The 24,453-nt window shown below is 35.1% G+C and overlaps 1 protein-coding gene across 9 annotated transcripts in view; it reads left to right on the top strand.

Moving 5' to 3' along the window:
- PAN3 (poly(A) specific ribonuclease subunit PAN3) overlaps nt 1-24,453 on the top strand; it is a 118,251-nt gene that overhangs the window by 8,583 nt on the left and 85,215 nt on the right. For 7 of the 9 annotated variants that reach the window (XR_003791720.1, XR_003791721.1, XM_029210143.1 and 4 more), the window contains exons 2-5: nt 3,675-3,796; nt 4,579-4,645; nt 6,508-6,578; nt 21,185-21,346. Coding sequence is in view for 7 of the 9 variants with exons in the window: in XM_029210138.1 (XP_029065971.1) it covers nt 3,675-3,796; nt 4,579-4,645; nt 6,508-6,578; nt 21,185-21,346 (422 nt within the window). In the remaining 2 variants the exon portion in view is untranslated. The remainder of the gene's footprint in view (nt 1-3,674; nt 3,797-4,578; nt 4,646-6,507; nt 6,579-21,184; nt 21,347-24,453) is intronic. The other 2 variants (XM_029210140.1, XM_029210141.1) reach the window with 1 other exon arrangement.

Genomic DNA, 24,453 nt, shown 5'->3' with positions numbered 1-24,453 from the left:
GAATCTTAAAAAAACCCCAAACTTGGGGCTTCCCTGGTGGCACAGTGGTTAAGAATCTGCCTGCCAATGCAGGGGGCACGGGTTAGAGCCCTGGTCCAGGAAGATCCCACATGCCATGGAGCAGCTAAGCCCGTGTGCCACAACTACTGAGCCTGCGAGCCACAACCACTGAGCCCATGTGCCACAACTACTGAAGCCCACGCGCCTAGAGCCTGTGCTCCGCAACAAGAGAAGCCACTGCAATGAGAAGCCCGCGCACCCCCGCTCACCGCAACTAGAGAAAGCCCATGTGCAGCAACAAAGACCCAACGCAGCCAAAAATAAAAAAATAAATAAAAACAAAAACCCCAGGCTCACAGATACAGTGGAGAACAGATTGGTGGTTGCCAGATGCAGGGGTCCAGGGGCGTAAGTGAAGATAGTCAAGAGGTACAAATTTCCAGGCCTTTTATTCTCATAAAACACTGGAAAGTAGGTGTTGTCGTTTCTATTTTACAGAGGAGGGAAAAAAAAGACTTAGGTTAAATATGCTGTCAAAGATCAGTAGTTGGCAACTGGCTGAAACAGACCTTATGGGCAGTTGTATTTGCTAAAAGTTTGTGCTCATTCCACAGTGCAGTACAGAAAAGGATGGTGTGAGTGTCTGCTGAGTGGTCGAGGAGCCCCTGTTTCTTGGGCCTGCATCCACTGTGTTGTCAATCTAGTGTCTTTGAGTCTCATTGCCTCATCAGAAAAACGGAGGCAATAATATCATTTACATGGGGTGTTTTATAGAAGTTGGTTGTGAAAATCTATTGTATCTTTTATCAACTTTTAAAAATACCTACTTTAAAAAAGGGCTTAACTGTAAATAAGTGTTTATGTAAATGTGCTAGTAGAATAGGGCATACCAGAAAAATATCAGGAGTAGTCCCAAATCTCAGTTTACAGATAATTTAGATGGGTAGATAGTTCAGAAACAGGTAAGAATTTAAATGTTTAAGTAGTTGAAGACAGCAATAAGAGATCAAAGGAAAAAAATTTTGTCGCATGAATGATATAAACAGTATCTTAAGAGATAGAGTTGTGTGTTAAACACAACTTGGAATAATTGGGGTATACGTTCTAGAGATAAGAGAAGAGGAAAATAACATTTATGATTACCTATGAGACAGGGTGCTAGGCATTCTGCATAGGTTACTTCACTTGAGTCCCTTTCACAACCCTCTGAGTGAGCTGGGATTGCCTTCTCTTGCAGATGAAGAAATGAAATTTAGAGGGTTTTGCTCAAGGTCATTCAGCTAGTGAATGGCAAGAGTTGGATTAGAACTGAATGACTAACTTCAAGTATTTTGGGTTTTTTCCATTATACCTGGGTCTTGAAGAACATAGAGTTGGTGTGTGTGTGTGTGTGTGTGTGTGTTAGAATTGATGAAGTGTGGACCTTCAAAATATAGTGAGTTTATCATTTTGACTGGAGGAGAGAATTCAATAATGTTAGGATTATTGTAAGACCTTTTTATAGTAGGTGTATACTTTGACATTATAATCTTTGATCTTTTGGAAATATCTGTGTAAGGTACTCAGTTTTCTCCCTGATGGATACACATTTGTCTTAAGTCCAATTATTGAGTAATCCCATTTTTCTCCACCAATTTTAAAAAGGAGCTTTGTCGAAATATAATTTACATGCTATAAAATTCACCCATTGTAAATGTACAATTCAATTACTTTTAGTAAATTTATAGAACTGTGCAACCATCAGGATTTTTACAAGAACTTTTAAGATACTGTTTCATTGTTTTTCATAACTTTTTGTGGAAGTTTGCAGGGTAGATGGTATGAGGCTCATTTTACAAGTCATGGTATCATCTCTACTTTATAACCATTTTGCCTAAGACATTGTGGCTAGTAAGTGGCAGAATTGAGTCTCAAACCCAGCACTTTCAGGAAATACTAGAATGATAGGTTGAGAACAGATTGTTGAGGGCTTTTTAATGTCAGACTAGGAAGTTTGGATTTCATCCCTTGGGATGAGCACTGCCAGCATCTTGTCTCTGATGTCCTAGTTGGCAGAGGAGAACCACTTAGTAGTTTCAGCTGGGCTTTTTTTTTTTTTTTTTAAAAAGCATGGTCTATGGAACTCCAGTCCCTCAGGCTGCTCCCAAACTTAACTACTAATAGCTGTTGTTGACTGGGAAGCCCTATCCAATAACATAAACAGTCGATTAACATATTTTCTATGTTATATGTATTATATACTGTAGTCTTACAATAAAGTAAGCTAGAGAAAAGAAAAGGCTATTAAGATCAAAAGGAAGAGAAAATACATTTTCAGTTCTGTACTGTATTGATCGATATAAGTTTACATTGTATGCTTACAAGGTGAACCACTTTCTGTCTGTACCTACATCACTGTTGCCTTATACGATACAAAGTGTCGTATGTTTTACTAACACTAGACATCAAAAATGAAAAGATAACGTGAAAAAGAAATTCATATTTATTTACAGGTATCCTGCACTGATAATGAAGAAGCAGCAGTATGATTGTTTTATGGTAGCTTAGTGTAAGTGACGTGGTTGCTTCACAATAGCCTGGCCTATACGCTAATAAATGAATCATTATAAAATTTTCATAGTCATATTCATTATACAGTATTGGAAGTGTTACACTTAAAGAAAAACACTTAACCTGTGATGATAGGTTATGTCATCTGTAATAGTTTCTCCAGTTCAGAGAGAGAGAGGCATACTGTACGGTAATGTAATTCTTTGAAAGCAAAGTTATAAAACAGTAAGAAAACTAACACATTAATTTTATATTAAATGTCACTCACCTTATGCCTATGTAAGGATAGAGTGGTATCCACATTTACATATATTTTATGCATTCATGACGTACGATTTCTTCATTTTTTTTGATATTTATAGGCTACAAGGTCCATCTTTGAGTTTTTCAAATTGTCGCAAATCTCCAAAAATTTTTCCAATATATTTATTGAGAAAAAGTCTGTGTATAATTGGACCCATGCAGTTCAAACCTGTGTTGTTCAAGGATGAACTGTACTTACCAGGAAATAGCATCTAAAACATTGTCCATCACTTTGTTGGTATATGATGGGTTGTGTTAGTAGTTACAATGATTCTGTATTATTCTACCATAAAATCGACAGAAAGCTTGTCTGTATCCCTCGGCTCTATCCCATTGCTCGCACGGTAGAATTGGCTTACTGAATTATGAGTTAATATGAGACTGCTGGTCTGTTTCTTAAGATGTGTTATGAGAAACAGTCCTGAGAAACTTGTCTCTGTTTAGCATATGAAGATTCACAGGAGAAATTGCAGTGGTTTATATTCTCCTGTCCTCTTGCAAAGTTAAAGAAAAAAACTTGATGAGAAAAGTAGAAGTGCAAGTGTGCTTTGTTTCTTCATGTTGTGCTTGGTGGCTCTCAGGTAACTAATATAAAATAAATAGCTATCTCTGTGGAAAAAAAAATTTCAACTTGAGCATTGTTTAACAAGTTTCTAGAGTTGAGACAGTTTTATTTGGTTCTGCCTTTTCTTATGAACAGGTAAATAAAAACAAGTGTGACAGAGATTTCAGACTTTAAAACTTATTTGGGAACAGAGAAACTACATCAGTGTTTTGTGCTTTTAAATAATTTAAATACTTGAATTTTCCTTCTCTTTCAGTTCCTGGAATAGATGGAGGTGCTTTAACTGATACCAGCCTCACAGATTCATATTTCAGCACCAGCTTTATTGGAGTTAATGGATTTGGAAGCCCTGTAGAAACAAAGTATCCCTTGATGCAGGTATTGTTGGTATGAATTTATATGGCACTAAACACTGAAGTTTATTCCAGGGATGGAGACATCTGGAGTTTTCACTTTTGTTGAGTGGGAGGTGGGATTTTAGGAGGTGATGATGTAGGTGGGATATAGGTGAGCTGTCTCTTGTAGGTTTGGAGTCAGGGTGAGCTTTCAAGGGTGGAGTTGGAGAATGTAGAGGATGGATAGAAAGAGACTGGTTTCACTCCTCTGTGTGTTTTGTTGAGTGTGGAATGAGGGCCTTTGAGGATCGTGAGACCATAGAGGCTGTGGAGTGTGTTAAGAAAGCGCGGGGACATATTTAGAGAACAGAGAAGAGCCTAATTTTATAGAATCTGTGAGGTGTATGAAGGATAATATGCATTGGGAGAGAATAGTAGAGAGTGTTTATTGACTTACAGTCATTCACATCCTCTTGGATGGATACTGGAGTTTATATTTTATGGATAAGGAAACTTAGTAGTTATGTGTCTTGCTCAGGCTAAAAAGTTATGGAAGTGCAATTCAAAATAGTGCTGCGACTTTGGTTTTAAATACCTGGTTATTGAGTAAACTTTTCATTTGATGTGTTATAAAGAGTATTTCGAAGTTTCTGCATAGATGATTGTAATCCAGGCAGCAGCATTTATAGGAGGATTAGAGTGTCACTGATGTGAACGATGGATTGGAGGGGAAGACACAAAGAGGGTCAGTCTTAACTTAATCGGTTGAATATTCTTAATTCTGTATTCCTCAAAGATATTATGTATATATATTTTATGTTTCAGAGAATGACTAATAGTAGCAGCTCCCCAAGCCTTCTAAATGACAGTGCCAAGCCATATGCAGGCCATGGTAAGACTTGGTCCCTTTTTCTCTTACAGATATATGTATTTCTGACTCTAAAAACAATATGTCCATTGTAGAAATTTTGAAAATTACAGATAGATGTAAGGAAGAATATGATCTGTTATCTTCACACTCAGAGATAACTAGTATTAAGGTTTGGATATATGTATATACATACATATACACATAATACATAACACTTTATATACATAATAATACCTGAGATTGCATTAAATATACTTTTAAATTATAACATGAGTGTTTCTAGGTCATTATAAATTGAATCCTGTTGTTTATTTTCATAATTTACTTACTTTTGTTTTTTTAAAGTCCAGTATTGGACTTATGTGTATGAATCTGTTCATATTTTGAGTTATTTCTTTTGGAAACATTCTTAGACATGGAATTACTGTTTCAAAGGTTATGGACATTTTTAAGCCTTTTGATACAGAATTTCCTTTTCATATCCTAATTTAAAAATAAATGTTTCTTTTGTATCTTTCTGCATCCTATTTTTAAAAATAAATGTTCAGGAATGGTTTTTTTAAAAATATGTAACAATATTAATATTCTATATCGGTAAAATGTAAACAGTTATTTATAACGATGAGAATAAGAATTTGCATGTTGATTATTTCTGAGATAGACATTTTATGTGTGTGTATCGAATCTCTCTCATTACTTAGAAATTTCTTCTTTTGCTGTAGGAAAAAATAGCAACATTTTAATATTGAATAAAATTATTAGAAACTAATGTGTAGCATTATAATATTTTTGGCATTCCCATAGAGTTTATATGCTGACTTTTAAATGCTATCAAAGGTAGCGTAAAGGATGAATAATACCTATTTTTAGTCTTGAATGTATAAATTACATAAAAATATTGTATCTTATTATTTTATTAACTTCTTTCTCTTTGCATTATTAGTTATATTAAATTAATGTTAATTCTAATGAAGGACTAGACTGTGAAAATCCATACAGAAGAAACCAGAGAAATTAAGCAGCAATTTATATGTACTGCATTATGAAGAGATTTAAGGTTCCTTTAAATGACAACATTTACTCTATTTTCTTTAGGATTTTACAGATAATTTAATGAGAAACATAGGACTAACTAAAGCTCAGAAATGAAGACAAAAATATTTCAATGTATACCATGCATTCCTTTTCAGAAACTCTTCTGATTTGTTAAGTGAGAAACAATTTAGAGATGTACTTTTGTTTGTAACTTCTGGCCGCAGAGTAATAGAGCTTTGAACCTATAAAATCTTTGGATTTCATGTTTGTGTTTTGAAACATTTAATATTTTCATCTTTAAAAACTTAATTTACCTTATCTTTTTAGTAAGAATATCAAGTATGTGGTGATAAACTTAAAAATATGGAATATTCTGTAGGGTAGATGGTTTTAAGGTCTTGCCTAAGTGTTAACATCCAAGTCCTATGGCTCAGAGTATGTTTGACTACTCTCCCTGCCACCCCTACTCCTTTTTTATTTTTCTTATGGTTTGGTCTCAAGAACACAAACTACAGGAAGACTTCCTTCATAAACACATTCCTAATAACATGGTTAAGATCACCTTTTTTTTCTATTTTATTTTTCTTTTGGTTCTCAGCAAATAGATGCATTCTAATTCGTATAGCTTCTGAATAGATGTGTACTGACTATTGGCTGAATGAAGTAGTCTCCAGTTTGTGTTTCATTCAATTACAAAATATTTGAACACCTACTGTGTGAGGCATTGAGTTTATTGTTGTGGTATATGATTTTTTTTTACTACTTCATAAGCATTCAAGTTAAACATTTATTAGATTTATAGGTTTCCTGAGTTGTCTGTGTGGAAACTTATATAACTTACCTTCCAGATCCTCTAACTTCACCTGCTTCATCCTTGTTTAATGACTTTGGTGCCCTCAACATCTCTCAGAGAAGAAAGGTAGGTGAGATGGAAACTTACGTGAAACTAAATGGAACATAGGGGTGATACTGGGATGTTACCTACATAATGGTCAGTGTTCTCTTAGGTGGGGGAGGACTGTAATGTTTTTCTTGCTTTTTGTTAACCATTTTCCTTGGTGTATATCTCTTATATGCAGAATTTTATTTGATCTCTGTGCATGAAATAGAGACATTTTATGTGAAGGGATGAAATCCTTCTTACTTTTGCTCATTTTCTTTATCTTAATGCATTCTTTTTAAGATAACAGCAACTACAACATTAAATTAGATGTTATGTGACCCATTGTAGGTATATTAATCATCTTTTAACTTTATTTTCTGACTGCTTTGTCTAAATACCAAAGATTTCTCCCCTAATTTAAACTCCTCATTACAAGACAAACTTAAAATCTTCAGCTTTTCATAATTGGCCCAACTGTTTAAAAACAGTTTAAAATCTCTTTATATTAGAAATTTAATTTAGTTTTATTTGGAATTGAGGTTGATAGACTGTGAACCGATTTTGAAGTACCTTGTAGTAGTTTATTATAGTTTGATGCCTTTGAGTCTTACTGAGAATCATTATGTTAATAGTAATAGTAATCTAGAGACGGTGCTAATTTTGGTTAGGATCAGTAGCAGCTAAAGATGTTTAGGAGGTTGTAAATCTTGGCGGAAATTACTATAAAGTTATAACTAATTCAGTTTCCTAAGTAATAGGAGAAAGATCAAAAAGAAAATATTAATTTTAGAAAACTGATGTAAGCTTAAGGTGCTTTAAGGAAGTCTCTGATCAGAAGGTAGTATAGAATGAATTTCAAGAATACTAGGTAGATGTTCTCTAGACAAGAAAATAAAACTGTGGGGTCAGGTATGAATTATATCAATATCTCGTGTACCTAGTATTATCTCCTTTTAGAAAATAGATGAGAACAAGGAGGTAATTAATTACAAAATGCTTTTAAGCAGCTAAGATCGGTAGACTAAAAGGTATGGGTTTGGTTTTATAGACTTCCTTACAGGCTCTCACCAAGAACACATTTACTTTTGCTTTACATACTAGTCTCAGAAATGGGAATATGTATTTTCTAAATCCCTATGGTAGAAGTGGAATAGAGTTGGACACAAGCAGTGAGAAGTGACAGTAGACAAAACCTTCAATATGGAAGGAAGGAGTGAAGTGCTGGAAAGCAGGTACAACCTAGAAGTCAGGTTATTTGGAGCTGTTTAGTGTAGGGGAAAACAAAAAGCCCTTAAGTAGTCTTAAGGGTCCCCCAGTAGCTTTTTCACATTTTTAAAAATAATAATCTGTTAACTGTGATAAGTAGCATTTCTGATGTATGAGTAGAAAGTAAGACTAGAATGGCAAATAAATACTTATGAGGGTTTGGTGGATTGCATCTTAAAGTTGAAATATGTGATTTAGAGCTGTTGACATTAATTTTGTTGTTGACATTAATTTTTGACAAAATAGTAAAGAGCCCTGGAGATTTGAAAAAGGAGATTATAATACCCATCCTTCTAAAATTTATTTTAGTAAAGGAAAATAATAGAAGGCAATTTACTATAAATGTGACATCTGTATTTGGAGAGAGATTAGAATGTATCCAAATGGAAGCAGATAAGTGAAGTGAGCACTGTGCTGCAGTTTTTGAGGTCCTGGATCTCTAGCTTTGTGACCTTGGGACAACCTTCTAGGCTGTAATCTTCACATCTGTGAAATGATGAGCATGGCCTGGATAATTGCTGTGGTGTCTTTCATCTCTAAAACTCAATGTTTGGCTAAACTGAAAGGACCTACGTGTCAGCCTCTACTTAGAAACTCAGTATTCATATAGTATATCTTTGAAGGACCATATTTTCTTGCCATTTATATTTAAAATAATATGTAGGGACACAGAGATTTTTTTCCAATAGTGGGCTACATGATTAGGAATCTTTGTGGGTACAGGTTGCATATATTTTTAAATTGTTAATGGTTGAGTTGAGAAGGTTTAAAATTCCTTTGTATTAGAAATACTCTTGGTAAAAAAAAAAAAAAACCTCTTGGTATGAGAGTATTGCATGCTGTGAATTGAAGGCATATGGAGACTTTGTCTATTCTTTTTTTTAAATTTAATTTAATTTTTTTATACAGCAGGTCCTTATTAGTCATCAATTTTATACACATCAGTGTATACATGTCAATCCCAATCTCCCAGTTCATCCCCCCCACCCTCCGTCTATTATTCTTTTGTTTTAGTAATTTATAACGTCTGTTTAATGATGTAATTTTAGTGGAAGTACCTCAAATTTATGTAAATATTCAGTCATAATTCCAGGTGATCTAAGCAGGCTATCATGATAACTCAGTGACATTTTATTTCAGAATGAGGTTGGAAAACAGGTAGTTAGGCCATACTTACTACTATTTCGTGGCTAGTTAGATAAATTATTTTCTGAAAATCTCAGTTGGGCCAACCCCTGAGCTGCAAATGCTGCTTTTTGCCTGTGGGGTATGTGAATTATTTGGGTCTGACGAGTCAGATATTTTAACTGTGGGCAGTCTTACTCTGGGCTGTGTGAAAAACTTAAAAAGAATGGGCTGATGTTTTTCTTGCTCTCCTCAAATCTAATTCAAGAGACAGTGCATGACTCTACTAGAGAACATTTACACAGCGGTGTTAATCAGCCTGGATTTAGATGTGGGATGATTGCCTAGTCGCAGAGAATGCTCTAGATCCAGAAGAGTTTATGGAGAAGTTTTGAGTTGTGGTTTTTGAAGGTGAGGACTATGGGGAAGCAAACATATTAAGCAGAAGGAATTGTTTGATTACAAGTAGAGAGTTAGGATCTTCAGTAAATTTAAAAATTCTCTTCTATCACAGATAAGCTAAGAAACTATGGCAGAGGGCCTTGTATCTATAAGGACTTGTTGAAGTAAAATGTGTGATGTGAAAAACAGTATAGAAAAAGGTTCCTAGCCATTTGTCTGGGTTGGTTTATTGTTGTCAAACATGTGGAAAATTTCCTGAAGAGCTGTATGCTGAGAATATATATGCCTTAGGGCACTGATGCTCATAGTGTGGCGAGTGACTGGAGCGAGACGGTGAGTTGTTTCCTGTCTGTAGGGAGATAAGTTAAAACGTTAAAAGTAAATGTTTAGAAACTTCTATAACAATCTGATAATACCACAACATCCAAATGTGTCATCATTTTTCTAGTAATTCATTTTTGTTTTATGAACATATAGGACTGTGATGCATAGGAAATTTTTAAAAATGTGATCTTTCACAGTTGATATTTGAGAAGCACTGATTTAAAAAATTTTCTACGTTAGAAATACATAAATATAGATAGGAAAAGTAACCTTTTATTTGTCACTTTTATTTATAAAAGTAACATTTATTTGAAGATGTGTACAATTATTGTTGGCCAAGGGTGGTGGTGGAAGGAATTGAATTATGGCTGTATACACAGTGGGAGAGGTAAGCCCCCCAAAACACTGGAGATGGAGTTCTGTTGAAAATGGGAGTGAATATATTAGACATTAATGCATAAGGAAACCTTAACAACAGGGTAGATAAAGCCGAGAACTGGTATGACAGAAAAAGACCTGAGAGTCACTGGGAATCACAAATGTGGTCTGGACAGCAGTAAAATTTTCGGTCAGAACTCCTCTGGGAACAAAGTACCTTTATAACAAAGTTAGATGTAGAGATACAGATATTCATAAATAACATGATGATATCTTGCTAACTGTTCTTGCTAAGCTGTGCAGCCACAGATGATTGAGACAAATGTTCCTTCAAAATTTGTGTCTGGCAATCTTGGCTTTTTCCCTTTTTATATATTTCTTGGTCATTCTTTGCCCTCTTTTTTAGTTGTCTAGTCATTTTCCTATTTAGCTTTCTCCCCTCCCCACATTAAGGCAAAAACACTCTGGTGCTCATCATTTACATTTCTTACTTTAATTGTACTTTAGTATGATGTTTCAGTCAATATGCAGCTTTACCTGGGCATTTGCATTTTATTTCTGATAATGGGATGACAGATTTTCACTTCTGTAAATCTTTTAGGTTTTAATAACAAGTTAAATTCTTTGGGTTTAGAGGACAAAAGACTTGTGAAGTATCATGTTTATTTCTTCTGTTCTTGATTTTAAAGCTCTTTGTCAGGATGAGGGAAGTGGGATCAAAAGAGGCTGGCTTATCTCCTGATGGCTTATTTGTGAGGAAGTGTAGCTGGTGGAGGCCTAGTTTGGGATGATTCTGCTTGATCTTAGTTTGGAACCTCCTCCCCACTGTTCTTAAATCTTAAGAGCATCCTTTCCTTTTTGTATCATCTGTGTTACAAAACTTACTGATCTATATATATAGTATGATTTCTGATTAATTTGACATGTAAGAATTTTTGTGTACATTTCTGTTCTAATGTCTTCAAAAGATGACTTTTACATTATTTACTTTTACATAGGGAACCAAATAGGAATAACAAACTGGTGAGTATTATGGTAGAGTTCTTTTATGGAGAAAGCTAAAGTAAATTTGGAGAAATTAATAGGATTATGGCATAGATAATCTGGGATGTAAATCTTTCCGCAATCCTTCTGATGGCTAGGCTCATTTTAAAACATGGAACCAAATATTGATTGAACGTGGAACCAAATATTGATCTCGGGGAAAAAATAAAAGGTGAGGAGAAAAGGGGGAAGATATTGAAAAATAAATCGTAATGGGAATCACAACCTAAAACTTCACCTATAAAACCATTTTTAAGCATTTTATATATGTTCTCAAATACTGTTTTACTTAGTATTTAGATTTCCAAGTCAGCCACATCCATATCTTTTCCCCATGAGTACTCTGCAGGAATGTTTTTATGGAAAATTGTATTTAGAATTCCAAATTAATACACTCAGAGCTATTCTTCTTTTACTGGAGTTGACTGAACCTCCATTCACCTCTGCTTGCCATGCTGTGGGAATGTGCACAGGCTTTGGATTTAGAGATATGTGTGGTAGAATTGTTGGGAGTCCAAGTTCCTGTAGGCAGGGGAGCATCATGGTTCCTGTTTATAGCTTGCTTAGAGCTCATGGTGAGTTTTTATCTCTCTCCAAGAGCAAAGAGTTGGGAATAGTAATAACCCAGTAGCACTGAATAATGGTCAAGGTTTTGGGGTTTGGAGTTGGATGCCAGGCAGTCTGAATTGAATCCCTGTTTCTTCACTGATTGTCTTTATGTCTTTAAGCTTAGTTAAACCTTTCTGTTTCTTCATTTGCAAAATGAGAATAATAATACCTTAGTACCTGGCATGTAGAGGTGTTATGAGGACTAAATGAGAAATGCCCAATAAACGGAAGCTATTATTGGTAATACATGGTGCTAGCCAAACCTTTCTAGTCTTGTTTGGGAACTGTTAACTATCATTAAATAAATAAATGTCTGTTGCTACTCACTCTGGATCAGGCTGTATTAGAGTTGTCCATTGAAAAAGCCGTTCTCCTGTAGTTGCTTTGAGAATGTCCATCTTTTCTTTGAGGTGTTCAGGCCCCTCCTCCCCACATAGCTGTTAGCTTCTCAAACATATCCTTCAAATTTGGTGAAAATACATCTGGGATTTTCTCACTATGCAGTGGCAGACTTGATTTTATTTATGTTGACAATGATCTTCTGTATCCATTTCAGGTAATATGGTAATACTTTTATAAAATTAAATGTTTTATAATTTCATTTTATCATTTAGTCACCCCAACAATTCTTTGAGAGATATTATTTTTTTCCATTATACAGATTGGGAAATGGAAGTTAGATCAAGTAATTTACTTGGAATAAGATAGATAATATTTAGTTATGTTTCAGAGAAAAAAATTTTTCTAGGGCAGTATAGAAGGGTAAGATCTTCTATAAGGTAAAAAATGAAGAGGTAGCGGAGAGAGAGACCACTGGTAACATGCAGAGGAGGAGATAAAACATTGACCTTATGCCTGCCTTTTTTCCCATTTATATGATTATCTCAGTGTAAGTTTTTGTAAACAGTATAAATTTCTAGGGCAAAAATATACAATTAAGCTTTTGATAATTGATAGCTAACTTTTCAGAAATGTTGCACAAATTTATATTTCTACTCATGGGTGCTGGTTTTTCTGCAGCCTTGAAAACACTGAGATGTAAAAATCTTTCATATCTTTGTCATTTTATAGTCAAAACCCCTCATTGTTAAAACTTGATTACTGCTGCTATTGAGCTTCTCTTATGTTTATTGACCTTTGGTGTTTCTTTGGTGTCCTATGCTTTTATTTTACTGTTGGGATATCCTTTTTAAATTTGTTGCAAACTCTTTCTTTATTAGACATTTAAGCTTCTTCTTTGTGTTTTGGTCTTGAATTTCACAAGTAATTTATGCTGTCAACTTTGAAATGTCATACTTATTACTCTGATTATCTTTTATTAAGTACATTAAAAAAGAATAGAATATTAAGCTCATTTTGTGAAAATAACATGGTAATTCCCTGTCTGATGAGTTGGTGATTTTATATTGAAAGGACTGTCATTATTTTTATGTAATTTGAATCCACTATCATTTTTATTGCTAATGATCTATAGTAATCACCTTCCCTTTAGCAAACAGTTACATTCTCTCTCTTCTCTGTTTTGTCAGACTTAAATGTGACGTTCTTCTTCCTGTTTAACCCGTCAGTCTATTCTTTTCTTAAAGTGATGGATTAGATTAGATTGAAACTTGTTTAACAATATGATACTTCCTATAGAAAAGGGCTCAACTTTGAAAAAGTTAATTTTATTTCCTCCTAAATGAAGAGTCCTCCAGGGTGAACTTCCAGAATTGTGTTGAGATAAAGGTGTGCTTTGGAAAGAACAGATTAAATTTTGTTGTAACAAATTAGGAGTTCAGCCACGTATTTTCTCTATTTTAATTCGTACTTTGTGTGCAGTGACAACTTGCTCTTGTTGAGGCAAGAGTCTTCAAAATTTATGATTACAAGGGAATTTTGTCCTGTTTATTGATTTAAAAAGATCTCACGAGAGTTTTTTGTTTTGGAGGCTTTTTTTTTTTTTTTTTTGCGGTACGCGGGCCTCTCACTGTTGTGGCCTCTCCCGTTGCGGAGCACAGGCTCCGGACGCGCAGGCTCAGCGGCCATGGCTCACGGGCCCAGCTGCTCCGCGGCATCCGGGATCTTCCCAGACCAGGGCACAAACCCGTGTCCCCTGCATTGGCAGGCGGACTCCCAACCACTGTGCCACCAGGGAAGCCCTGGAGGCTTTTTTTTAGTTGTGTATGGTTGTTTTGTGTTTGACACGCTACCGTATTTAAACACGTGAACTGAAACAGCATGGCTTTTGTATACAGTATGTAATACTGTTGACTATAGTCATTATTTAACTTTAGCTTTGGGGATTTTGAGTTGGTTCTTACCTAATAATGGTAGTTTAGTGAAAAAATGCTGCATCTGCCACTTGGACCTGGGAACTAGTAGATCATTCTGAGATATTCTGGTTGGCTTCTTTACACTCTACTCTGGGCACTGTATTTACAAAGCGTAGTAGCTGATAATTAAGAGTTTGGTATTACTGGTGGTTCATCTCTGTTTTCCTAGGAAGTAGGGGTCAGGAATAAATTAGTAAAGATCAATTTAGAATTCTCATCCACAAACATGGTAGCCTAAGTTTTAAGCTAAATTTAACCAAAACTATATAATTTTTCCTAACTCTGTTTAATTCCCAAGATTTGTTCTTGCATTTTGAAAGTGGGGAGGAGGGAGTGGCTTAATGAAGTCTCTGTAGCTACTGTTTCTCATTGATCCCATCCATGCCAATTAGAGTCAAAGAGAGATTGATTAATGTAGGAATTTGTATTTGGTCATTTTAGAATTAGCTAGAATAATGTTAAGATTGTAACATGTTAAGGAATACTATAGAATGTGGAATAAATTTATTTAGGAGTACAAGCTCTGGAGCCTGACCGTATGTTAGTTTTGAGATTATAGGCAAGTTATTTTAACCTCATCTAAGCCCACCCTTCTCAAATGTAAAGTTGGTTTATAATGGTGCCTATCTCACAGAATTTTGAGTATTAAATATATTAATGGCTATTAAGTACCTGGCATAGTGCACTGTGCTTGTCAAGTGGTAGTTGTTGTTGCAGTCTTCTGCTGCTTATAATCCTGCAATTTAAAAACATACGTTTATCTGTTCCTGAATGTGTGTAAGATTATTTATCTTTGATTAACCACTACCTACTTTAAGTTCAATCATAGTAAAGAGCATTGCTGAAGATATTCTGCTTCATTTCAAGATTCAGTTTAAGCAAGTGTACACATATAAATAAATCAAAAGGGAACCTTTTGCTCATAAGCAAATAGGCATTTTAGCATGATGGTTGCTTTTGATAAGGGACTAAAATTCATATAAAATTTTTTTATGGTCATTACAGGTGATAGTTTATTGTAGAAATAACTTTCATGACTTAAAACAACATTACTCACTTGCACGTAAAAGATTTTAATAACTTTGGCATGGTATTTTGTTTTTCTACATCTTGTATTCTGGTTCTATTCTAAAGCAAAAGACTAAAAGAAGTCGTAGTTTGGTGTTCCAAGTCTTTAGAAATTGAATGTGACCTTGCTTAACAGCTGTTCTCATTTTTGGTGGCATAAAACTCCATTGTAACATTGAGGTTTTGAGAACAGAAGTAATGACTACTTTGTAGGCTTTCTTAAATTTATGTAGATAATATAGTGGGCCTCTTCTCCCAGGATCAGACTCAGTAGAGCTTAAAAAACATTTCTGTGTGTGTAAATCCTGTTCTGCTCTATTTGACATAATTTAGATTACTTTTTACCGAGCAGCGTCCTCTGTTTTCATCCTCTCAACATATATGTGATTTCTGTATTGACTCCACAGATTAAAAGATCTTTTTCATTTATAGATGTTTACCTGCCCATGAGTCTTTAACAATGACAGTCTGTTTTTCTGTAGACCCACTTTCTGTAGACCTGCTCACCATCCCATCCTATAATTGGCTTTATTTAAACAGTGAAAACCTAAGGGACCTAATATATTTCCATGAAAACCTACAATTACTGATAATGAGTGGCAGGACAAAATACAACATAATCTTTGAGGCTGGCTTGTTTTTGTTTTTGATTTTTGAATCTTTTACTCGAGAAAATTAATTGGAGCCCAATATACAATCACTTATAGGTTTAGATTTACTATTCTAAATTGATTAGGTGTGAGAGCCTTTAAAATCCAGGTGTATTAACACACCTAATTAACTAATAAATTAAGTAGAGGTAGTTCCCTGTGTCTATATGGAAATTAGCTAATTTATTTGATTTAAAATATTCAAATGGTTTTAATCAGTTTGGAGTCTATTTTTTCCTAGTGAGTTTTACATTAACCACTGACGGTTAATGGAAATGTAATCTTGTATTTAGTTCTCATAATAACAAATACGCTAAACCGTTAGGGTGTTTAATTAATTGAGGGAAAACCAGTGTACGTCAGAAGAGGTCGTAAAAGAGAAATGAAAGTTGATTTTCAAATAAATATACAGTAAATTCTAGGCCAGAGGTTTCTGTTAGTGGACTTCAGACCCTTAGAAGTGGCAAGTGGTAGATAGGTTGCTGAGTTGTGATTGCAAAAGACAATGAGTTAATACATTTCATTAAACATTGTCTAAGGGGAGATAATATCAGTATTTCATATATGTGCACAACTATTTTCCAAGTATGCGAAGATGTTTGATTAATAAAATACAAATTGTTTAAAAAAGTGCCATTCATAGTAGCTTTAAATCATCATTCATTGTTTCAGAGTATAAATAGTGAAAACACAGTTATTCTGTTTTTGATGTTCAGAGGGCATTCTTAAAATTCAGGGCATTGGAAACTTTGTTGTGCTAGGATAACAATTGATTTCTCTAGTTTATAACTAATGATTAGGTTATGATATATAATAACAAGGCCTGTAATGTGAAGTATTGTAGAGATGGTGCTGTTTTGCAATTTTACCAAAAAAATTGTGCTCTGAACATTGGTCTATAACAACATTTTCTATGTGAGCAGTGGTATTTATATATTTTTCTTTTGCTAGACTGAACTTTTTAGGGGAAGAGAATAGATCTTACCACTGTATTTCTCTCTCTTTTAAAAAAATCTTTATTGGAGTGTAATTGCTTCACAACACTGTGTTAGTTTCTGTTGTACATCAAAGTGAATCAGCCACATGCGTACACATGTCCCCATATCCCCTCCCTCTTTTTTTTTTTTTTTTTGCGGTACGCGGGCCTCTCACTGCTGTGACCTCTCCCGCTGCGGCCGGACGCGCAGGCCCAGCGGCCACGGCCCACGGGCCCAGCCGCTCCGTGGCATGCGGAATCCCCCCGGACCGGGGCACAAACCCGTGTCCCCTGCATCGGCAGGTGGACTCCCAACCACTGCGCCACCAGGGAAGCCCTCCCTTCCCTCTTGAGCCTCCCTCCCGTCCTTCCTATCCCACCCCTCTAGGTCATCTGGGGAGGGCAAAAAGCCTTATGCTGAAATGTTAAGTGAATGAATGAATGAAAAAAAATGTGTTTGCATTTAAGGTTTTGAAATAAAACAGTCCTAAAAATTAGCTTTTATTGTTCTTTCTTTTGACACAGTCTGGAGACTTATCTTATTTGTTAGAAATGAGAGTGGATTTCCCTTAGTCCTAAACCATTGGATTCGTCTTCTGTGGACTAGGGCAAGGATTTTTGAAGAGCCAGGGCTTTGGGGGCTATGAGTAATGGTTCTGAAGGCTCTGAGTATTTAGGGCAAGCTAAAGGAGTGGGATGTTAACTATTTAAACCCTTATCCTTTTTTTATTTTGGGGGGTGGCCCCAATTTCTGTTTTGCTACTAGTTGTTTCTTATCCAGGCCTCTTCCCTGACATTCTCTAGAACTTTATTGCTGGAAGGATGATCACCAGACCAGCAGCACACTAGTAGTCTTGGGAGCTTTTTAGAAATGCTGAATATCATGCTTCACTCTAGGTCGCTGAATTAGCATCTTTATTTTAACAAGATCCCTAGAAGAGTATATATGTTCATTACAGTTGAGATGTGCTAGTCTAGAATACATTCTCCAACTTTTTCAAGCCCTAAGTTGTTATTTTTTAAATGCCCAATAAAAAGTGTAAAACTGTTTTCAACTACTGTCTTTTTGTGCTGTTTATTTAGAGTTTGTGAAGAATGATAAAAATCAGTTTTGTAGTGAATCTTGAGACTTAAAGTAAAAATGATATATATTAGAGAGAGAGAAAAAAATAGTTACATGGTATGCTGGACATTTTACCACAGGAACAAAAAGAGAATGGGAATTTTGATGTACGATGTTGACTTACTAGGAGGTGGAGCAGACAGACTGGTTACTTACCAACAGGACATGGCTTTGCAAAATGCTTCCGTTTCATAATAACCAGCAGGCTGGACTGGCAAGGAGGCTGTCAAGAGTGGAGGATCAACCAGGAAACATACCTTTTTTTTTGACCAACACATTCTCAAGATTGGTTTAGGAAGGGACTGCTGGAAGCTAAGGGGCAAGGAAGAGGGCTTGTGCTTTTGTTTGCTCTGGAGGAGGGGTTTGGATCTTGTAGGACTCAGAAGGCTTTGGGGAAAATAAACATTTCCCATAAAATTTTGTTTGCCCTTTGTTTCCTCACCTTCCATTTGACTTCTCTATTTCCCATAGACCCTACTGTCACTTAATCACCGATAGCTGTTTTAAGCCAGCAGCTCTTTCCCCAGCCACGCCTTCGCCTTCTGTTTGCATTGCAGCTTCCTGGAGTTCCCATCCTTCACCTACGCCTGTGATTCTCAGGTGGGGACAGTTTTGTCCCCCGACTCCTGCAGGACATCAGAGATAGTTTTGGTGTCACGACTGGGGCAGATGCTGCTACTCGTCCTGCAGTGGCCCACGACAGCCCTCCGCAGCAAAGAGTTATCCAAAGTCTGTAGTGCTGCGTTTGGGAAACCCCAACCTGGATTATCATCAGAGACCATTGGTTTATCTACCTATTTCCAGTTTAATTCTCATTCACAAGCTTTCAAGAGTTCCCCATTGCCCATGGAGTGAAGTCCAAACTCCTTGGCATAGGATACAAGACAATTCATGGTTTTTTATTGCTTTCAAGCCTCATCTTTCGCTCTCAAGGTTGGCCCTCTACTAATGATAGACTGAAAACTTGTAGTTTTCCCTTAATTGACAACAGAGTGCCTGTATGCCTCTACATGTGCATTTTTCCTAACCTACAAATACATCTTTCTCTCTCACTCACTCTGGTTTTGTTTTGTTTTGTTTCCTATCTAGACACTTCCTTTAACACTGCTCAGGCATTCATCCTCTCTGTGAAGCCTTCTTTGCCTCTGTTCAATTGGTACCTTGATTATATATGCGTTTTTCATATCACAATGAGTGTGTTCTGTTCGCATGACTTTGTTAACCACTAGGTTATGTCCTCTTTCGGAGGGAAAGGTGTGTGTTTTATTCATCATTGCATTCCAAGTACTTAGAACAGTTCTTGATACAAAGTAGGCTCTCATGTTTAGTTGAAAATACATTTTTCCTTCAAGGAATAAATAATAGTTCAAATAATTTGTAAATTAGCTTTGACATGAGATTTTACCATAATTTACATTCTGTGCAATGAGACTTCTGTCTGTAATCTTTTTGGCTCACCATCATGCTCTGTATTGCTGCCATCTCTTTTCAGATGTCATTTGTCTTCTCTTGCTTATAATGGTATTTAAATGGTATTGATACCTTAGGTCTTTTCATTCAGTATCACAAAGAAAGTTTTACTTTTGGATTGGACTTTACTCTCTATTTATTGAAGGAACTTAAATCTGTAGCTGCACAAGTTTGGGGATCTCTTCTGCCTGAGGAAAGGTCTTGGGCTAATTATAGGTTTTGGGGGTGATGGGGAGGAGGGAGAGGAATAGTGAATTCCTTTTTGGAAAAACAAACATATAATGAGAGCTGCTGGGGTGGGAGAATTATACACTGGATTTATTTAAAACCTTTTTTTCTATGTTGCTTAATGTACTACCATGAGAATAAATTTCACTAAGGTAATAATTGGCTCAAAAACAAGTCTGGATTTGTGAAGCCTCTAAATAACAGAAGAACATTTAAAGCAATAATTTTCTTGCTTTCAAATGTATGACTAGAATTTAGGTGTCCTTATATATATAGAACCTATTTGACATGGTGTGATTTTGTTTAAATATTCTTTGATGTGTTGAACTTTTTTGATAGGATCATGTTTAGCCCAGACGTTTTCTAAAATATAAGTTTTAAATTAGTGAAGGCTGAATTAAGGCTATATTATTTTTGCTATATGTCAGAGCCTTATAGTTGTGAGCTATGTTATTAAAAATAACTTGCTTTAAAATGTTTTCATCTATAATTTGGTTCTAAAGGGTATATTTCTATTCTCATTCACAAAAGTTGCTTGTGATGTAGACACAGAGAGTAATTGAATTGGTTCAAGATTGCATAGAGGTGGAAATATTTTAGCTTCATGAAACTTTACCCACTGCTATAATTATTGGATAGATGGGTAATCTAGTTTCCTTTCTTATGCAAGTTTAATTTTTGAAGAAGGTTAATTTCAACTATTTGCTTCAGCAGTCTTAAGACAGAACAATGAGTAAACATAGATTTTCTTATTTTAGGTCTTAAATTAGATACCTTCCCAAGAATGTATCAGTATTCCTTAAAGGGAAAAAATATATACAGATTCCCTTTAAGATGCAATTTAGTACAAATTTGCTATAATTAAGAGAAGTAAAATGGTGGAAACTGTTCATTAACCTTCATGTATGAAAAAATCCCTGCCAACCACTTTTAAGATTGTTTACTAACTTTATTATAATATTAGCCAATGAATCTGTGCTTTTATTAGGCTACTTAGTATCATTCTGTTCAAACTACTGAGATTTATAAGACCAATGAAATTTGTGTATTTTTTTGTCTGAGATTGTTGTTTTTCATTGAGTACAAGTTTCACTGAGTACAATGCCTGTTTGAGATAGATCAATTTGTACTCTGCCCTAATGGGCATAGAATTTTAAAAATTAAAAAAAAATCCATTCCTTGAAATTAGCTGCTTCTTCTAAGTGGAGTGGTTCTCAGTAGGAAATAAGGTAGTGAGATGGGGAGCAGAAAAAGATATATAGTGTGAAGAAATTTTTTTACCTGTATTTTGTGCCCTTGAAGCCATTTCTTCATATTGCAGTGAGAATAGGTAAGTGCCAGTGGAAAAAAATTTGCAAAGCATTTACTTTGCTGATAAGTTAATTTCTGTTCACTAAACTCAGATTATAATGTATTTCACTAAAACAGTTGTTGTTTTATGTAATACTGTTGTTAGGACTATGGGTTATTTTGGAGGTGTGTGCTTACTGGGGGTGGGGATGGGGAATGGGGGGTGGTGCTAAGGACATTAGAGGGAGTGTCTTAGAAATTTTACTTGTTTCCTATTCCACCATTCTTGATATCTTCTGTATGTTAGTTATGTTAGCTTAGATTAGTATGGGGGATGTTAGGAGTGGCCTGGTTTCTTTCCTTCTTTTTCCTAGCCAAGGAAGTATCGCCTGGGGATGCTGGAGGAGAGGCTAGTTCCGATGGGATCAAAGGCACGAAAAGCAAAGAACCCTATTGGCTGCCTTGCTGACAGGTGTAAATCAGGAGTACCCATCAATATGGTTTGGTGGAACAGAATCACAGAAAACAATTTACAGGTAAAAATAATTTTATTAGACATTTTTGAAAAGTGAATATTTTGGCTGCTTTCTGTGTCTGTGTGGGGTGGTGTGTATGCGATTGGATGACTTAGCTGATACACTTAGGTTTTTTGTTTTCTTGTTTTTTTTTTTCTAAATCAAAGTAAGATTAGTGGCCCATTCACTAACTAAATGATTTTGTTTTGTGGCTTTTTTTTTGAACTTTCTCTGCTTGTAGTATATTTTCCTATTCTTCCATTTAATTTAGTTTTTCCCTTTTGGATTTTGTTTATAGTTAAGTTTAATTATTTTTAATACACAAAGTTGTACTACATTAAAAAGTCATATAAAATTTATTACAGAAAATCTCATTTATTTGGAGTCTGAGCAATAGAAAGCTCCACATGTTGTCTTTTTGTACATTTTTACTAGGAGATAAAAATTGTATGTAAACTTGTCAAGTGTTGGCTGTAAAACCAACTTCAATAGTATGTTGTCTTAGAGTTATTATACATTTCAGTCTTTGCATTATCTGTGCTAATGAAAATGAATTTTTATAACTCAAAGGCTAGCTTTTGTATGACTCTGATTCTGAAGTACTTACAAAATAATTTGAATTATATTCCATTTTAATTTGGATTATAATTATTATAGTCTCATTTAAAGAAATTGGTAATTGTATAAAATAGCTCTGTTGACCAAAATTTCAGTTTAGCTGGAAGTAGAATATCTTTCATCCCAAACTTTCTCAGTACATTGGTATTTTTTTAATATATTGCTAGCCAAAAGCCTATAACCCCACATACACATATCACACACAGAAAAGATATAACAGAGTCAACAACTTGGTTTTATTTCTGTCAGCAACTTTGTGTTATGAAGGGGTTCCACAGTATTTTGGTCTGTTTACTGTCAATGCCATAGCAGTATCTGTGTTACCTTGGGCACAGAAATAAAAAAGTTATTCCCAAAATACTGCAAAACATGTTATTTGTCTCAACTGAAAATTTCATAGTATTTTTCTAAATATAAAGAAAAACAGGGAAATGGAGGGGGGTGGTCCACATAATCAAATACTTAAAATTTCCGTGGAAAGTTTGGGATATGTCCATTATGAATAAGAATTCATAATGGACATATCCTTTATGAAGAATGTGTACTGAATTCTTCTTTTTGAGATCAGGAGAGAGGTTTGATGTGGATTGTTAGAATTATTTTCCAGTTTTAAAAAGAAAGTCTGAAAATAAATTGGGCTCCAGTTACGTAAGGACAGTTACAGGTGGAAGTGAAAGTGCATGTAGGCTGCAGGGGAAACACGGATGATGCAGAGGTACGGCCACTTGACCGCCCCCCGTTGTCCCCCATATCTCAGGGGCAGTTCCAAGGTACTTCTCTTTAGCATAGCTTGAAAAATCATTAGGTTCGTTTAAAGAATATATGCTAGGATTATGCTTTATTTTTAATTAAAAAGCTAATAATAGATTTGCATTCAGTGTGCTAAAGATTGAATTGATGCTGTCTGAATCTAATATTTCAAATACTAATATTATTTTGTGTTTCAGATAATTCAAATAGGTCTTTTTTAAGGATGTAAGGAATGCCTTATTAGCTTGATGTGATGTTGGAGGGGCAAGAATGCCTTACACTATCAGTCATGTGTTGAAGCATTGAAAAATACCCACCCGGTGTCCATTACTGTCTTTGTGGATTCCTGAGTTGGGTACCTGGTATTGTTTATTTAGAGCAAAGAGTATGTCAGTGCAATTTTCTTTTCTATTGGGGTTTTTATCTTTTTGTTGTATGAGAAAAGTAACTTATATAAGTCAATTCTGTACCTATGCCTTTTAATTTTGTATTATGTTTACCTTCAAATATTTTAAAGATTTTTCACATATAAAAATTTTAAAGGATTGTGTAGCCAGATATATTAATCTTTCCTGTTTCATTTGTTTCCTTTCCTTTAAAGCTTAGGTCTTCTCAATCCTAAGGTTAGAAAAATATTTATCTATATTTTATTTTAGTGATTATAGCTGTGTTTCTTAAATGGTTACCTTGTGCCACGCACTGTGCTAAGCTCTTTACATGTATTGTCTCTTTTGGTCTCTTATGGGACAGTTGTTACTGTTAAATGAAGAAACATCTTCAGAGAAGCTAAGTAACCTTAAGGTTAAATGGTAGTCGGTGGAGGAACAGAACTCTGAACCCATGTTTGTCAGGCTTCAGAATCTCTTCACTTCTGTGTAACGTAGTTCTAGTTGTACTGGAGCTATGATTGATGTAATTGTCTAAATGGTTAACTGAACTTCTGTAGGACAACTTTTTTTGAGGATGAGAATGGGTATGTAGGTTTCCAGACATGGACTGTAGCTTATGCATAACTCCACAGTAGTTGTAAGGTCAGTCTTTTTTCCTCATGATTCATCTTTTTTTTTTTCTCAGTGACATTTAACTGCCTTTCTTTCTGGAACTTTAAATATTTGTTTACACTGATTTCTTAATCTTGACCTAACATCTTTTTGGAAAACAAATTTTGGAAAAACAAGTTTTTCCACTTCTGAAAACAAAACAAAAAAACCCAAGCAAACAACTAACTAACAAAAACCTTAAAACAACAACAGAAACTTTCTCTGAAAGTTTCTACCTGGATCATTCATAATTGCATTTATTCTCTTCAGTGCTGGATTTCTTTCAAGAGCCCTATGATTCCCAGCCTTTTAGTACTTAATAATCTTTTTATTTATTTTCTACCAAGAATCTTGTGATATGAAAGAGTCTGTCTACTGAACACAGGACATTTGTAAAATAGTGATTCATGCTTTCATTCTAAAATATATAATATGCTAATTAGAGAATCAAAGAAATTTAATATTTTTCTTATATTGTGGAGGTAGCTTGGTGGAGGTCAAATTTATTTTTCATATGGCTGTTTGAAATATTGATCATACCCATCTGGTCTCCATTACTACTTCTGTGGAGTTCCCACTTGGGGACCCTTGAAATAGATTCTAGTCTTTTCTCTGATTTCTTTACAACCCATTTATTCCTTCAGTGCTTGGAGTTTGGTGTTAGCAAAAATTTTGCTGGAAACAAATCCCAAAGCTTGTCAGAGGTCTCCTGAATCACCA

The sequence above is a fragment of the Monodon monoceros genome, unplaced genomic scaffold, assembly GCF_005190385.1.
Source record: "Monodon monoceros isolate NGI ecotype Baffin Bay Population unplaced genomic scaffold, NGI_Narwhal_1 Super_Scaffold_8, whole genome shotgun sequence".
Classification (NCBI taxonomy): domain Eukaryota; kingdom Metazoa; phylum Chordata; class Mammalia; order Artiodactyla; family Monodontidae; genus Monodon; species Monodon monoceros.
The sequence above is the reverse complement of the archived record's forward strand: the minus strand, read 5'-3'. Positions and strand labels throughout refer to the sequence as shown.